This window comes from Diplodia corticola (genome assembly GCF_001883845.1).
Source record: "Diplodia corticola strain CBS 112549 chromosome Unknown scaffold17, whole genome shotgun sequence".
NCBI classification, from domain to species: Eukaryota; Fungi; Ascomycota; class Dothideomycetes; order Botryosphaeriales; family Botryosphaeriaceae; genus Diplodia; species Diplodia corticola.
In genome coordinates, this window is record NW_017971496.1 from 73104 (window position 1) to 89419 (window position 16316).

At 58.6% G+C, this 16316-nt stretch overlaps 4 protein-coding genes across 4 annotated transcripts; 3 read left to right on the forward strand and 1 right to left on the reverse strand.

Moving 5' to 3' along the window:
• Positions 1-1028: 1028 nt before the first annotated feature.
• Positions 1029-2925, forward strand: BKCO1_1700023 (mfs transporter; the record flags this gene model as incomplete). Its single annotated transcript, XM_020271634.1, has 6 exons — positions 1029-1215; positions 1284-1521; positions 1583-2094; positions 2146-2502; positions 2597-2681; positions 2745-2925. The coding sequence occupies 6 exons, from the start codon at positions 1029-1031 to the stop codon at positions 2923-2925; spliced, it is 1560 nt and encodes a 519-aa protein (XP_020131621.1).
• Positions 2926-5159: 2234 nt separating this feature from the next.
• On the forward strand, positions 5160-6129 carry BKCO1_1700024 (c6 zinc finger domain containing protein; the record flags this gene model as incomplete). Its single annotated transcript, XM_020271635.1, has 3 exons — positions 5160-5426; positions 5480-5732; positions 5795-6129. The coding sequence occupies 3 exons, from the start codon at positions 5160-5162 to the stop codon at positions 6127-6129; spliced, it is 855 nt and encodes a 284-aa protein (XP_020131616.1).
• A 1126-nt stretch (positions 6130-7255) lies between these two features.
• Positions 7256-8920, forward strand: BKCO1_1700025 (uncharacterized protein; the record flags this gene model as incomplete). The annotated part of the gene is made up of 3 exons (XM_020271636.1): positions 7256-7532; positions 7714-8696; positions 8834-8920. 3 exons carry the CDS (start codon positions 7256-7258, stop codon positions 8918-8920), a joined length of 1347 nt encoding a protein of 448 aa, XP_020131615.1.
• A 4635-nt stretch (positions 8921-13555) lies between these two features.
• Positions 13556-15274, reverse strand: BKCO1_1700026 (ph domain-containing protein; the record flags this gene model as incomplete). The annotated part of the gene is made up of 1 exon (XM_020271637.1): positions 13556-15274. One exon carries the CDS (start codon positions 15272-15274, stop codon positions 13556-13558), a length of 1719 nt encoding a protein of 572 aa, XP_020131618.1.
• Positions 15275-16316: the final 1042 nt, after the last annotated feature.

Here is a 16316-nt window from a genome sequence, read left to right on the forward strand (position 1 = left end):
GATTTGCAGGCTGGTACGAGATGATGCAGTCACGTAGATGATGGCAAGCATCCCTTGCTGTTATCGATAAATAGTCGGGCGGAAAATGCTACACGTTGCATTCCCCAGCGCTGCGTCACCGAAGTCTGAGCAGCTGGCATTTGACACCAGAGAAGTGGCAGCAGCCAACAAGAGCGAGGGCCAGGTTCTGAACGGTAGCACGGAGTTTTGTCGTCCGCTTTCCATCCAATCTGTGCGATGCGACGGCAGGACGTTGTTCTGGGTATCAGTGTTATTGCAATTTCCCGGAAAAGTGCAACTCGGGTCCCGCAAGGTTCCCCGCATTAATAAGTAGAAGACGAAGAGAAAAGAGCAACAAGGGACTTTGCGACTTTCCTTCTTTGGTGTGCAAGCATCTTACCGATGTGTGCTGGAAGGATCGTGTCGCTGACGGATTCCTTCGTTCCAAAACAGGAAGGACATGCGTCCTCGGGAGCATCCTGTTGTCTGCGTCGACTTCTTAGCTATGCAAGCCGGAAGTGAAGCCTTGGCGGATAGGGCTGGCTTGCAGCTTGCATGGTACATATTGACGCATGGCTGAGTGAGACCTTGATCTTCTGTGAAGGTGGTCCGATTTCAGTAAGCATAGTTAGTTTGTTGAACCCGAACCTGAGTAACAACGCACGAGAGGGGACAGAGATGTCCCCATGGTGATGTTAAGTATTCTTGGAACATCATTTCTTTTGTCTTCACTTTCCAGGACGGCTGTTGCTGAGGATTGGCTATGTCTTTGAATACGGCCATCACGATGGTCGTTGTACTTCGTGCGCCCTTCCGTGGCTTACGCGGGGCCTTCAGGGGAGTTCTGAGACGTACAACGTGGTCTCTGCTAGTTTACTCTGTCAGCATCGCGTTAGAATATGCACCATTATGAGATTGTCATTAATGCAGCTGGATGTCTTATGGCTTGATCAGCTCTGGAATTTCTTGGATAAGAATCTGTTCTCCGCATCGCTTCTTTCACTGTGCGAACGAGAAAATACCACACCATGGCCATCAATGACGTTGAGAAGGTGTCAAGATCGACGACTGCGCACGAACTTCGAGAATGTGAAGCTACGCCTGCAGAACCCGAGCCCGGAAGCGGCGATATCAAGGTCCTGGCTGATTCTAGTCTGTCGGGCAACGTCAAGACCACAGCGGATGGCAACATTGTTTTGATCCCACAACCGAGCGGTATGAAACAATTACCGTCTTGCACTGATCTCGTTGTCGGAAACTTCACTGACAACGATATGTGGTAGCTGACCCGGACGATCCTCTAAACTGGAGCTGGAAGAAGAAGCACTTCGTGTTCACGGCGTTGATGCTTCCTTCGTTTCTCTCCGATTTCAGCGTCACCTATGGTGCTGTTATCTTCGAGAAGCAAGCCCAGACGTGGGATATGAGCGTGGCTGCAGTTTCCAATTCAATCGGCGGTGCCTTATTCATGTTAGGCCCCGGCGGAGTTCTTGCAGTCCCCATGACTGAAAGATTCGGGAGGTGAGCAGTGGCATCGTCAAACAATCAAGAATTTGTGAACTCACAACGCACTCGGACGTAGGCTTCCGGTACTATTCTGGTCGCAGTTGGCTGGCTTGGTTCTCACCATTGGTGCCACCTTGTCCACTACGTACACGGGTTTCACAGCCGTTCGAGTATTGCAGGGACTGTTCACTTCGCCGCCTCAAGTTATTGGCTTGACCTTCATCCATGACATGTTCTTTTTCCACGAGCGAACACGCAAGATTAATATATGGTGCGTCGCATTCCTGGTTGGGCCAATATTCGCACCAGTCATGTCATCCTTGATACTGTCCAAGGTCGGATGGCGTGAAGATTTCGCTGTTGTGGCCGGTATGTACTTCCTGTCGCTGCTCCTTGTCATCGTCATGGGAGACGAAACAGCGTTCGACAGAAGAAATACGGGTAACAACATCAAGTCCTGCGGTATCCGAGGAAGACTGGAACTTTTGACGGGCGTAGCTGGCTGGAAGACCAAAGGTCGCCCGAGCCTGAGGTCCGTATTCGTTCAGATCTTCCAAGTGCAGATCAAACCACAAATGCTGCTCCCAGGTAAGCCTTGCTCCCACCACAAACCTATGCAGACAATGACTGACTCTGTAGCCACTGGATTCTACATGGTGCTTGTCATGTGGACGATCGGATTCGTGACCACGCTCTCGCAGATTCTGTATCCAGCGCCCTACTTTTTCACGCCAGCGCAGGTTGGACTTTTCTATCTGGCACCATGCATTGGATCCGTGGTCGGCGAGCTATATGGCCATTGGTTCAATGATTGGTTGTGCACCCGATATATCCGAAAGCACAACGGAAAGTACCGCCCCGAGAACCGGCTGTGGAGCTGTTATCCGGGATTGGTACTCGGAGTTGCGGGCCTGGTGATATATGGGCAAGCCTTGCAACATCAACTATCGTGGGTAGTTCTGGCCGTCGGCTATGGGGTCTATGCTGTGGCGCAAAGTAGGTATTACGCGGCCTCAGCCGGTCTAACGCGTTCAGCCTCGCCCTTTTCTTTTTCTTTTTCCCTCCTTGCTGACTCGGGTCTATTGGACAGTGGCGGTGCCAGTCGCGATCATAGCGTATCTGCTGGACGTCTTTCCAGATCATTCGGTTATTACTTCCGCAATCATCAACTTCTGGTGAGGCCCGAATGATATATCACCTCATGCAGGTTGATGAATGCACTGCTTACTTTGACGAAGGCGAACAACGGGTGGTTTCTGCGTGGGCTATTTCGAGCTGAAGTGGATTGCCCGCACCGGCGCAGGTGCTACCTTTGGCACACAAGCGGCGTTGTTGGTCGCAAGTTTCTTGACCATAATTGCCGTGCAGATCTGGGGGAAAGAATGGAGAGCGAAGTATCCGGCCCCGAGCGTTGGATAGCCCAAGTGCTGCAGAGAAATCGTACGATGAGGCGGCTCTGGCAATCGAGACTGGCTGGGCCGTGGATGCTTCTGCTGTAGCACCCGGGCGTAAAGTTTGTGCGACGCTGAGCGCTTGGCTGAAGGCGGCGACATTGCGGGACTGATTGCGGATAAGGATAAAGACCGGTGAGTGTCGGGGCTGCAGCCGTTGTGGCGAGTAGATGAGACTGCATGTACGGCAATGGATGGTGAGACGTAGCTGCAGCTTGCCTCGTGATTCTCTCTATGTCGGTAGAAGGTTCGAAGTAAGGTCAGGCATGGTCAGGCATGGTCGTCCAGAAGCTCTCTGATCCCAATCAGGGGCCTTCTTTCTCGCATGACGAAATGAGGACGCATCAGCGGGCGCTGCCACAACGGCAGAGGCTGGACTTAGTGGACATAGGCTGGGTAGTGCCGGCGGAGTGGCGGAGCATCCCCTGAACGTTGATTCGAGCAGTGTTGGACACGTGAGGCGTAGTAGTCCAGGGAGAAGTGAGTCAGTCGCACAGGTGCGTGGCTGACTATCGAGCATAGTGCTGCAGAAACGTCTTGCAACGTCCCTTGCGCAGCAAGAATTGCTTCTGCCTTGCTGGGCGCAGGGCGACGGCAAATTGCGGGTGCGTGGAGGAGCTGAGGGCTGCGAAGGAGCACTACAGGCGCGTGCCACGTGAAGGAGGCGGAGAGCGGACGGGGATGGTGCTTGCAGCGGGCCGGGATGCAGAGGTCGAGAACACCAACAGAGCAGCTCGTGGGGAGGAGGCCAGAAGTATTGGCTTGGCAGGCTGCCCGGCACTTGCCTTTTGGCAGGCAGTCGGAGAATTGGGCAAACACCCGCTGCCAGATAGGGTCACACGCGCCGAGGCTGCATCTGTCTCGGCACCGCGCATGCGCCCGCACGCCAGCTGCATTCGAGAACGCGAGAGAGAGACTAGAGAGAGAAGGTCGCGGAGAAGGGTGCGGCATTGCGCAGCCTGGGAGCTAAGTAAGCGGGACGAGGAGCGCAGGCGCCAGCCCACGGCCCGCGACGCTTATTTTTGGGCCTTTGGTCTGGCCTCCCGGCACTTAACATCCCGCTCTGGAGGCCGTGGATGGAAGCCGCCCATCACGCCTGCAGGATGCAATTGACTGCTCCTGCCGTCAGCCGGCCATGGTCGAAGGCAGCGAGCTTGCACTGCGGGCTGCCTGCTCTGGACGGCGCGCCCCCCATCGCGGCGCCGCGAGCGCCGTCTGGCTGGAGAGGATATTGGCCATGCTGACCGGGTTGATGCGTGTTTCCACTCGGCTGCCGCACCGACTGCCCCAAGGTGTTAATTGCGCTTCCACCGTGGCGTACCTGCACACGCTAGAGCTCATGGCGTCGACAGCCCGCAGCAGCCCGCAGCAGCCCGCAGCAGCCCACTGACCCACGCCCTCGGGGCTTCTGCAGCTGCCCGCATGAAAGACGGCCTGCCGCCGCCCATCACCACTCCCAAAAGCTCCATTGTTGATCCCACCGCCGTCGCTCGCTTTCAACCGCTGCCCGCCCTCCTCCCCACTCTTTGCGCAGCCTCTTCGCCCTCGCTGCCCGTCGCTGCCCGCTGCTCCGCCGTGGTTGGTGTCCATCTGCAAGGGGCACTCGACTCTCCCACATTCTCCCGTCGCCTGCAGAGCCTCCCCACGACCGTCTGCCGTTGCAGAAAACCCCCCGCCCTGCCGCCCTGCCCGCTCTCGCGCACGCGCGCTGCCGCTGGGCGACCGAGGCGCTCCCGACGCGGCCTGAGATTAAAGGATGCTTTGGCCTTGCAGGCGGGGTTCACCGGCCTTGCGATCATGACCAGCTCGTTCTCGTCTTGCAGCTGTGCTCACGGCGGCCCGGCAGACGCTGCGGATATGGCGTGGCAGGCCGCTGCAGCCCAGAAACCCATGGCGATAACGGGTCTGTCGCACCATGAGCGGCGCCGTCTGAGACATGGTATTGCGCCTTCCAAGCCCGCCGTGTCTCGTCGCCGTCGTATATCTCGGCCTGCGCCTGCGCCTGCGCCGCGCACAGCGCCCGCGTTTCCCGCTCTTCGCCAGCAACTCGTGTTCGTCCTGCTTGCGCTGTTGTTGTGCTGCGGATGCGTCTCTGCTGCAGGGACTCAAACCGATCGGCAGCGGCTGCGTTCGCTAGCTCGCAGAGGATCTCACATCAAGATCGATTGGGATCGCAGCGCACCTCCTCCCTCGCTGCAACGGATGCCGCAGCTCGGCCGCCGCGCGCCCGGCGATGACGCCTCTGCCTCCTCCGCACTGCCCACCACGCTGGTTGCGACGCGCACATCCGGATCCGCGTCGGCCACTGCCCTGGTCGTCGACACTGGCTCCACCGCGACCTCCATTCCGCAGCCCTTCGACACCAGCCTGGGCTCCAACTTTACCAGCTCCAACTGCCCCAATTTCTTCAATTCCTTCCTCGAAAACAGCACTTTTGTCGATTGCGTGCCGCTGTCCCTCCTGCTCCAAGTATGCGGCCTCCCATCTCATTTGCATTCCGACGATCCCACTAACCGTGACAGACCTCAAGCGCCTTCTTCGATGTCACCCGCTCCCTCGTGCGCACTACACAGGTGCTCGACGCGTCATGCTCGGCCAATTTCGCCCAGTGCAGTGCCCTGATGGACAATTTGGCCGCGCAGCTCATCCACGACGACCATTGCGGCGCAGACTACAAGGCCAGCAATCCCACCGTGCTGCAGGCCTACAAAGGACTTGTGGCGTACGAGCCTGTCTATCAGGCTGGCTGCTTGCGGGATGACTCGGGAAGCTACTGTGCGTTTTTCTCTCCTGAACCTCTCGTGCCCGTGCCGTCGTGCTAACTGCGCGGAATTCAGGCTTCGCCAATGCCATAACGAATTCCTCGTCGCCCACGGATTCCTACCCTTATTACCTCCCTGTCGGTGTGGCATTGCCCGGAGGCTCCCGGCCAACGTGCAACTCGTGTCTGCAAACGACCATGGACGCGTTCTGGACATACACCTCGAATAAAACGCAACCGATCAGCCAGACGTATGCGCAAGCTGCAGGCGTGGTCAACATACAGTGCGGGCCCAATTTTGTGAACGCGACAGTGTCCAAGTCCACCACTAGCGGAGTAGCGCCCAACGCGGCGGTGCCAGGGCTGTCTTCGGCGGCCTTGCTCCTCGCCTTGTCCGCACTTCTGCTGTAAAATGATACCCAATACCTACCGATCATGCCTGACACATTCGGCGCCTCCTGGACTTTGCCATGGAACTCACACGGCCGAAGCTTAAAGCTGGACAGACTTAGCAGGGATCCCGCTTACTGCTTGGCGCCGGCACCTGATTAGACACGACTCGCCGACGCTTGCGGGCCGGCTCTCCTTTAATTTTCCGCACCTCAGAACAGCTCGCCACGATGTTGATAGCGGCGCACATACTACGTAGACGCTCTCATACATAATTTCTCGTATACAGCGAAGGCGAACTGGAACTTTCTTTTGATTCATACCCCACCGGAACAGCGCAAGGGACCACGCGTACCCTTCCCAGGTTGACGTTATGTTGGACAAAATGGCCGGGCGAGGCCTTGTTGATGATGTTGACGATGCTGTAAATAGTTTAATAGACCCATTCTCAATTCCAGTTTGAATTTCCTTCGCGCATGACGGGTCCGGGGATCGGCGTACAAGCATCCCGCATCCGCAACACCCTTGTTCCTTGACTCGGTTGGGCGGGAAGTCGGATCATACCGACTGGCTGGCAGGCGACAGGCACCGATCGCTTGACAGCCCGCTCCCGTCTCCAGGCTGCCGGTTAGTTTGAGATGAGACGCAGTACCAGCAGGCATGAGGAAATGACGCAGAAGCATAATGGCTGGCCTGGGACGATGGTTGCAAGACGTGATGATGCTGGTGGGGGGCTGGGGAACCCCGGTCAGGGTAGCGTGCGTCGTCCCCGGTTGATCTCCCGGCTGTGGCTTGGCGACGGGGACGCTCATCAACCGGCGTGATAGTAACAACGGCGGAGGATCGCTAGCTCCCTCGTGCGGCCGCGGCTATGGATTTCCGTGAGCGGCAGGCCTGGTCGCGGCGGGCGGGCAGGGCAAGCTGGGGGCGCGGCGACAGAAGCGTGTGCTGTGTAGGAAGAGCAGCCGGGAACGATGGCTGGCATGCAGACCTTGCCCAAAACACGGCGCGTTTCAAGAGGTGGCAGATCGATAGCCTTGTGCGACGTCAGCCTTAAACCAGCTCTCCCGCAGCAGGAGGATATGACTGCACAACCGCCTGTACCCATCGCCCTCGTGCAAGCTCCCGCCGCAACCGCCCTCCCGCCATGGCCGACCCAGCCATCATGCGGCTCGACGCCGCGCCCGCCCACGCGCGCCGGCAGGACATCATCAGCGCCATCCTGAGCGACTACGGCGACAGCAGAGACCAGGACGACGAGGTCGAGCTGGACGACTACTACACGCAGGCCCGGCCGTCGCCCGCAGCTGCGCCGGCGGCCGTGCCCTCGGCCACGGCAGCGCTGGCTGTGCAATGCGCACCTGCGTCACCACCGGCGGCCAAGGACAAGCCGCTGCCGCCGCTGGTCGGCTTCCAACTGCGAGGTGCGTGTGCCCCGAAGCCCTTGCTGGAGACGGCGCGATCGTCGCCGGCGGCATTCTCGCTCCCGCGGCGGCGCGTGGTAAACAGGCCCGGTCCGGTCGCGTCGCTGATTTCGGTTTGATGGCGATGGGCGCCGTATAAGACGGCCCGCCAAGCACGCTCACACTGACCGCGCTCTCGCAGTGGCCGATGCGCCTGCAGCCTCGCAGCCAGGCGCGCCGAGTGGGAACCCGCCGCAAGCGAACATGATTGCTTCGCCCGCGCGCTCGTTTCGCGGCAGACGCCAGAAGCCGCCAGACCTGAAGCTGGCCCGCAGCAACGGCTCCACAGCCATCACGCCGGCCACCGCTGCCACGCCTGCCAAGACCGACACCAGCTCCCTGTCACCTTCCCTGTCCCTCTCCGCTCTTCACCCTCAACACCTGCCCACTCCCGACCGTGTCCGATCCCGCGCAACCGCCCGTCGTCTCAACGAGCTCCCCTTGCCGCCCACCCCGCCGCAGCCTCCCGCCAAAAACGACCCCCCAAGGCCGTCCGACCACACCTCCTCCGCGGCGGGTGCAGCTGCCATGGGTAACAAGGCCTCGAAGGCCGCCGGCGATCCAACCTCGCCCTCGCAACGCTCCAAATTCTCCCTGCGCCGGAAGCCCGTCAGAAAGGACACGGTACCGCCCGTCGAAGCTGCCAATGGCGCCGCCAAATCTCCGGTTCAGGGTGGTCTCGCTCCTGGAGCTCAAGCCGCGGCCGCGGCCGCGCAAGCTCCAGCTCCCCCTCGCGCTCCCGCATTGCACAACCCCAAGTCTACCACGTCGCTGCAGCAATCAGTAACCGCCAGCGACTCGCAACCTTCGGCTTCCCAGTCAGAAGAGCACACCCTGACCGAACCCGGCGCCCCTGTGCAGTCGCCCTCGACCACCCTGTCCGATGCTACCGTGATAAGGGACCGCTCCAACTCGCCGCCAACCGAGCCCGAGGAGGAGGAGCCCATCACGCCAACGCTCAAGCCCGCTGCCGTCGACTTGCTCCCTTCTCCGAGTCCTGTCCCCGAGGAAAGCCCGTCCAAATATGGCGTCGTCAAGCAGCCCAGCAATCCCGCCATCGAAAAGCAGAAGGGTGCTACTATGCACTACCGCGGCAAGAGTAGCACGGGCTTCGACATATTCAAGGTAGGCGCCCGCAACTTGCATTGCAAATTGTCTTTTGGTTGCGCGTCGTTCACAATGCTTAAATCGTTCGTTTGCTTTCAGCGATTGTAAAGTAACTGAAGCTCCTAGTCGTCGACGAACAAACTCCAGAACTCTAGACGCTATCTAGATGCCCATTCGCCGCCGCTGTCCCCGACCCCGGAAACCGCCATGAGCATTACTTCGCCGCTCCAGCTCACCACTAGTCCGGCCCTTGTCAGCTCCACTCCTCCCACTTTCGAGCTCTTCAACGCGCAGCTTCGACCCGAACGAAGCGTTGTACCCAGGCTTAATTGCGTCCACATGCAGTGTTTTCACGGCCACCGGCGCTTTCATCGAAGCAACAATCGCCTTCTTCCAATCGGGTGCATGCTCTGCTTCTCTTGCAGCCCCGACTTCCATTGGACTTGCACATGGTGTGCTCTGCGCATCTGCCAGGGCTGTCGGGCAAAACTTGAATCAATCCCCCGCAAAAGCCTCGACATGTTCATAACAGAGAGAATGACCGAGAAGACCAGCGGAGACACGACCGCAGCGAAGAGTAATAAGGAGAACTTAATGGTCAAGAAGAAAAGGAGGTCAATGCATATGCACGAGCCAAGCAGGGTCATCGTGTGGGAGAGCTGAGTGATTAATACCCTTAAAAAGGAAAGCAAAGAGTCGGGCGGATTTTTCATGGTGTTCGGAGTATTTTCACGCTACACAGCATTATGGGTGTTTTGCGCATGCATCTACGGTAACGGTCCTGGCCCTGGCGTTTGTTCAGCGATATTCTGGGAGCAATTTTTCTCGCTCTCCTCATCTATTGGAACTGGTCTACGCTGGAAGTATTGGGTTTTTTTTGTTGGGTGCCTCCCGGTGGTACTCGAGTTCGTGCTCGGAATCGAGCAAGCTGGAAATGCCTGGTGTTTCGATGGGCATTTTCGATGTGTGGATTGAATCCAGACTGGCACGCCTTTTCCTTTTGTTCGTTGTTCCTTCATTGTCTCATACCTTTCCCGTTTTCTGTTTCTATACCCGCGTTTGGGATCTGCCCAATTACAGCACTGGGTTGTTGGTGGGCTTAATCAGGATTACCTGGCCACGGTTTCTTTAGCCGGTGATGAAAGGGAAAAAGAAGGATCAAGCATCCAAAGCCTTGAATGATATCCCCTCCGCCAAAGGTCCTTGGCTGGTCAATAGATTTCTTTTTTTCTTGGCGGTAGGATCACCTCCGATAGTAGCACCAGGCATGTATAGCGCAATGCAATAGTAATTGGAGGCCGGATGACAATTTTCCTCGCCTTCTGCGTTTTCCCTTCTCTGGTGCGTATTGGCCTGTGTGTTTTTCTTTTTCCTTTTTCTTCGGGATGCACTGTGAATGACGCGGCAATTCTGTTCGCAGTATGGTTGCGGAGACCCGATCAAGCGAGAGCGTCAACGACATGTCGGTGCGAATCGGAGGTTGGCGGATATCGACCGGGGGATTTGACTTGCGTGCGCGGCCTCTTCCCTCTTCGACTTACCCCTCACGCCTGTTTCCCTATTCACAAGCTCCAACCTCCTCTTGGCAGCCCATGCCGCCTCCCCAACACCAAAGTTTTGTGGACCTGACACTCGACCGGGTTTGGCGTCTAGCGAGTAGCTGCGGTGTCGGAGGCGATAGATGGAGAAACAAGAGATAAGCGACGGTGTAATCCTCTGTTAGCTGCGGGGCCACGTCAACGGTGCTCTTCTCATCAGTCAATAAACATATCGACGATCGTTCGAGCTACGTTTCGTGCTTCCTGCCGGTGGCATCAGAGACATCGTCCGGGTCCTGCTCATACGATTGGCGGCCTTGTGCGTTCTTTCACCTCTTGAAGAGTGCTTACGGCAGAGCGCGAGCGGTCGCCTATATACTATGTTCTTGAGGGGGGAGCTTCCAGCGAAGTGAGCATTGGGGTTGAGAAGTGGTTGAAGGCTTCCTCGAAGTTCCCCGCCGTACCACAGACCACAGTACACATTGTGGTACGCAAAAGTTTGCGCGATTTTTTCGATGGTGCAACTCCGGATAGGGACGTACTGGAGTAGAGATCGTCGCCATTACTGCGCTCTGGCCACATTGTTCGAAGATCCACAACTCTACTTTGACCATCACAAAGTACAGCAAGAGTGGGGGGGGGGCCTCGGAGCAAGCATCTCTACAACTAACCATACCGACATCCGTTCTCGGCAGTCGTGTGAACTAGTCACATAGGTGGCGCGGAGGAAACCGACCGTGCTGCTGCTGCACTCTACAATGGCCATGGTTCATTTTTTTTTGGGCAACAGTGGCTTTCATCCTTCCCATACTCTATATGATCCCTCCTCTGGCGTTTGGAGCTCGGAACGAAGTCCCCCGTGTACGCTACCTAGGTAACTACCATCTCCGACGGAACATGCAGAACAAGAAAAGCCCATGCATGTGTGGAGTCATCCTACCCAGTCGTAGGAAGCATGCAACAGCCGTTCACCAGCAGATCCCCGACCGTATCCCCGAAGAGCCTTGATCACAACCACATTCGGACCTCCTCCATTGCATACCCACCCAACCGGACTACTCTTGGCGTCGTCATTTTCTGTCGACTTTTATGTATCAACGATCCTCCGTCGTCACAACCATAGCCTCCCCGCGCCAGGGGTATCCCGGCGAGTCGCGGCAAACCCTTAAGCCGGGGAGTGGGGATAATCACCTAGTCATCACACGAAGTAGATCTCCCGGGGATGTTTCGAAACATTCCCGAGTTCTCACTACTACTTTCTCCAATCGGCTCAATCCCCTCCAAAAAAAAAAAGACATATTTTGGACGAAAAAGAAAAGAATGGTGACGCGGGAGGCAAAGGAAGGAGGAAAGAAGAACGGTGGGAGTCTAAGATGGCGTCGGTCCCTCCTTTTGATTTTTCAGCCCACCACCACTACTACTATCCGCTTCGCCTCCCTCCCCGCCCTTCCGTCCGCCGTGCGGGACTATTATTGTGGCGATCCTTCGCTAGTAGTACCTACTATCGACCACCAGTGGGTGTCCGGGCCCATCCATCATTGGTCCCTCCTTCCATGGCTAACCTCAAAGAGAGAAAAGATGGGCACATGTCAGCTTTTCCTGTTATTAGGCACCCACCACTAATAAGATATCCCACTAGCGGTGGGTTGGGCTGGCATGTATGCGCGATGAGAAGGAGCCGGACGCCGTTTCGACGGAAACTCCTGCGAACCTTATTCTGCGATTTTGATCCCGCCAGCCGGGGTCGAAGGATGAAGGTCAGGATGAAACGGGGAAGAGTGACGGGGAGATGGGCGGGTGCGAAACTCAAGTACATAAGCAGTAGTCGGACTTTTTTTTTTTATTTTTTTTTAGAGAGGCGTTTCCCCCGCGGAGATCTAGGTCGGTTTTCTTCAGCCTTACCATGGACCTGTCGGGTCGGATTTGGAAACAAAAACCACCGCAAAAGTCGGGTTGATGAGATCATTTCCGCGACCGGCCCGGGGGAGAGAACGGTGGCGACCCGCAGCGGAGGAACTCAGTAGACTAGATGGCGATGAGATTATGAGGGATGCGAGAAGGGGGTTCGTGGCGCTGGGGTAGGGAGCTTGCTGTGATCAATGAGCTTCGGAATTGGAAAGTCCGTCCGTTTGCCAGTAGGAGCGCCTGAAAGCAGTAGCCTCCAGCGTCGGAGAAAAGGGACTCTCAAGAAGCGTCATGGCTTGCAGGCGCTTGACGAGTCGTGCACGCACGGCCTGAATTACATGAGCGTTTTCCCTTGCTGACAGAGACAAGGGAGATGGGCGGCGGAGGTAAGACCGAGGTGCAGCTTCAACTCTGTTCTGGAAGAACCGAATCGTCCGTAGTCTATTGGGCGAAGCTATGGTTGGATGGGGGCGGTTGGCGCCATCCAGCCGTCTGACAGGGTCCAGGGCTGGAGTCTGCGCTTTTCCTTTTGCTCTTTTCCTGCTGCGCGTTGTCGCGAGGCGTTTCGTCTTATGCGCATAACGCAGGCACGAGTCACCCGCTTGTCTCAGATCCGGAAGGTGTGATAGGAGGCCTGCAAGTGCTGGTGAAAGTATGAAGCGCATCTCGTAGATCTCCGCTGCAAGCCAAGTCACGATTACCTTCGCCAAGGGGAAGGATTGTGGAAATCTTTTGATTCAGAAACGACAGCTTGGGTGCGTTTCGTTTCGTTCGACCTAACTTGCTGCTGACGCCGGCAAATTGAACCCTCTTCTCCATACCCGAGAGTCCGTCTGGTGCGGGGTATCCTTGCTTGCAAAAACGCCACGACTGCATGTTCCCTTTCCCTTACCCAAGCCTTTTCCCCACCGCGGGCCCAGAATAGCTGACAAAGAAAGACAAGAAAAACGCGAGCAAACATTTTCAAGGAAAGGAGTGACGGACGTGTGTTCAAAGGAAAGAAAAGGACAGGCAGCACCACGCTTGTGCTATGAATTGATGGGGGGGTATCTTCCAACGCCTTTCGGCATCCTGAGCAATGTCGCCAGGACGCCCGTGTGCAAAAAGAATTCTTGAGCAACCGCCTGCGCCGTTTCAGCTCGTCGCAAGCTCTGCTGCGCGGCCGTTCGATGCTTGTTTGGTGATTTCTGGGAGATTCGTCGATCGTTACAGAGTACTCGTTCGCTTGCTTTGTCCCTCTGCCGTCCGGCGGGGTCCGTGGTCGCAGCCGGATCGAGGGCAAAAGCTGTGAGATGCTTGGATGCTAGTTCGCTGGTTCGCTCGGCAAAAGCCGTTGTGATGAAAGGGCTGTACAAAGGAAAGAATGAATGGAAAAAGGCATTGTGCCACCATGTGCCGTCTTGTGGCGGGTGGCGAGTGTGGCACCACCATTGCCTAGACGACAAGGCCGCCAAATGCCTCGGCAACACCCGTGAGCGGCCCCTTGACCCTGTCCAACAGGCGACGCTCGCTGCGCTCGCCTTCGGTTTTGACCTTGGTGAGCTGCAGCGGGGTCGGGCTAGGTGGCGTGCTCTCGTGCACCTGTTGGTCAGCTTGGTGCGACTCGACGTCGTCCAGGTCTGATCGCTGCTGAGTACTGCGGCTGGCCACCGGAGTAAGCTCGACGTCGGCGTCCCTGTGGAAAGACATTGCGACGCTGTCGTCGGACGCCTCGCGCCGCACGTCCGGCCGTGAGTTCGTGCGAAGAGCAGCCTCGCGGTCGGCGGCCGTGAAGCGGTGAGCCGTGTAGTGAGGCGGCGACTCGTGAAACTCCATGACAATCTGCCTCTTCACGTTGATGCGGAGTCGCATGCCGTCCCAGTACATGACATCGCTCGCCCGGGGCGAAGCTGCCAAAAGGACGGGAGCGCAGCGGCGGCGGTAGCGGAGAGTGGAGGATGCCGAGGGTTGCGGGTTTTCGGCCAAGGGGTACTTGCCCGAAGTGGGGGCAAGTTGGGAATCCACCGAAGCGCGGCGGGCGGTGGTGCGGTCAGTTGCGTCATCCATGTTCTGCGTGCTACTGTTGGAAAAGTTGCCAGGGCGCGGTGAAGGCGGCCTGTTGGGGAAGAGCAGATCCATGGCAAAATCCTCAGCGTCGCCGTCGGCTTCGCCAAGCGGCTGCTCCGACTGCTCCGGGTGCTCCGGGTGCTCGTCGTCTCCGTCGCGGGCGAGGTTCGGATACATGGTCCTGATGATGCGTTCCTGCTCGGCGAGCAGTCTCCTGGCGTGCAGATCAATGGCCTCCTGGCGGGTCGGGCGGCCGTCCAGCTGCCTCTGTCTGCGTCCTCTTCTGGGGAGGCTGCGGTACCGCGGCTCGCTCCGGTCCTCCAGAGGCGGGCTGATGTCGACGGCAGCGCACAGGTTCTCGATCCAGTCCAACATTCCCTCTTGCTCGGCAGCGCACAGCAAGAACTGATCCGCCTCGAGACGCAGCCGCATCACGTGCTCTCTGATTGGCCAGAACAGGTGTGGGTCGGTCTGGTAGACAGCCTGGCGCGAGTTTAGCGGCACCAGTTTGGCCAGCGGCGACTTGGGCACGAGGTCAGTCTTCTTGAAGTCAAGGGCGAGCCCGAGCTCGGCGTGCTGGAGTGAGTATGTGCGCAGCAGTTTGCCGGGCGCCGGCTTCTTGGATTTGGAGAACAGGGTGGTCTTGAGGCGGTAGATGTTGAGTTGGGTGCCGCGCAGGATGGCGTAGACGTCTTGCCATTGGCGCTCCTTTGGGCACGGCTTGTCGAAGAAGTTGATGCATTCGGTCTTGATGCCCAGCGGCCCTTCGAATAACACCGAGCACGAGTAGCTTGGCAGGGCCTCGTTGCTGCATTTCTCCGCGGGCTGGCGCGGCGCGTAGGCGGGTGGTTTGGCATCCAGGTCGCAGGGCTGGGTGTGGGTGTGGAAGGTGTTGTGATAGCCGTAGCAGTTGGCGGCCGAGGTGCTGGCGTTTGCGGCGGCGGCGGTGGTGGTAGCGGCCGGAGCGGCGTTCGGACGGGAGTTGTTTGCGGCGGAGTCGTTTGCCGGGGCAGGGCGCTGCGACGGCGGCGGGCACTGGGGCATGGCGCACTGCAGCATGGTGGAGTGTTGGCGGAAGAGCGCAGCACCGAGGGCAGACGCGCTCATGGTGGATTGGGAGTCGGGCTTTGTTTGAGCGGCGACCGGGGTGAATTTGAGGGCGCGGAGGAGCTATGCGGCGCAATTGGCGCACATGTCGGCTCGGGGGTCTGGATATGACAGGCGGCTGCGCTGGGTCGCAGTGTCTGGATGGCGGTCGGGGCTCGGTGGTTAGGCCGGGGCGGGCTGGTGGATTTAGTCGACAGGCCTGGACGGTGCGCGCGGCGGCGTGTCTCAGTGTGTATTCGCCCTGTCGTGGTCGGGTGTGGCTTTGCACGGGGCAGGCCTGGACAAAGAGCGCGCGCGGCAGCGTCTTCTTTTCAGATATCTGGGCATGCGGCGCGGACCAGGGGGGCCTGCAGCCCAGCCATGATCGTGGAGCGCGCGCGGGGAACTGGTGCGGCCATATCACACCACGGCCTGCGCGTGAACCACGACGCCCTTCCAAATCCCCCCAAAGCGCCCCTCTCCACCGCCCCAAGCCGGCTTTCACCGCAGATCGGCCAAGGCGACGAGCCGCGCCCAAGCCCGTTTCTCCTCCCGCCATGCCACCGCGCCCGAGCCCCGGCCTGGCCGCTACCGCGCCGCCGTCGCAACCTCACCCAAGGGCCGCTGTGCGACTGCGAGGCGCGTTCCTGGCTCGCTGGCTCGCTGGCTCGCTGGCTTACGTCGGCGCCGCCGCCGAGTCAAGCGGAAACAAAACGGGCCCCACCCTTTGCGCTGCTGCAGCGGGCCCTTCCGGGGAAGATCTCACCTGAGGTCATTTCGAGGATCGCTGCCGGCTCGCGACTCGTCCAGTGCCGTGACCGCCAGGTGCCGCCCTGCCTGCAGCGTCACGTTACTGCGCTAGCAAATCGCAGGGCAAGCAGCGGTGGGTAACGCTCTGCTCTGCCGACAGCGCCAGACCTGTGCGAACGCGCCGGGTGGGTAACGCCCAGCGCGCCGCCGCCCTGCTTTCGCCCGCCCAGCGTGCAGCCGCCGCCAAACGTCGACCTGTCATGCGCGGCCGGGGTGGAGAGCCGTGGTCATGAGTGCACGCCGCTTTTGGCAG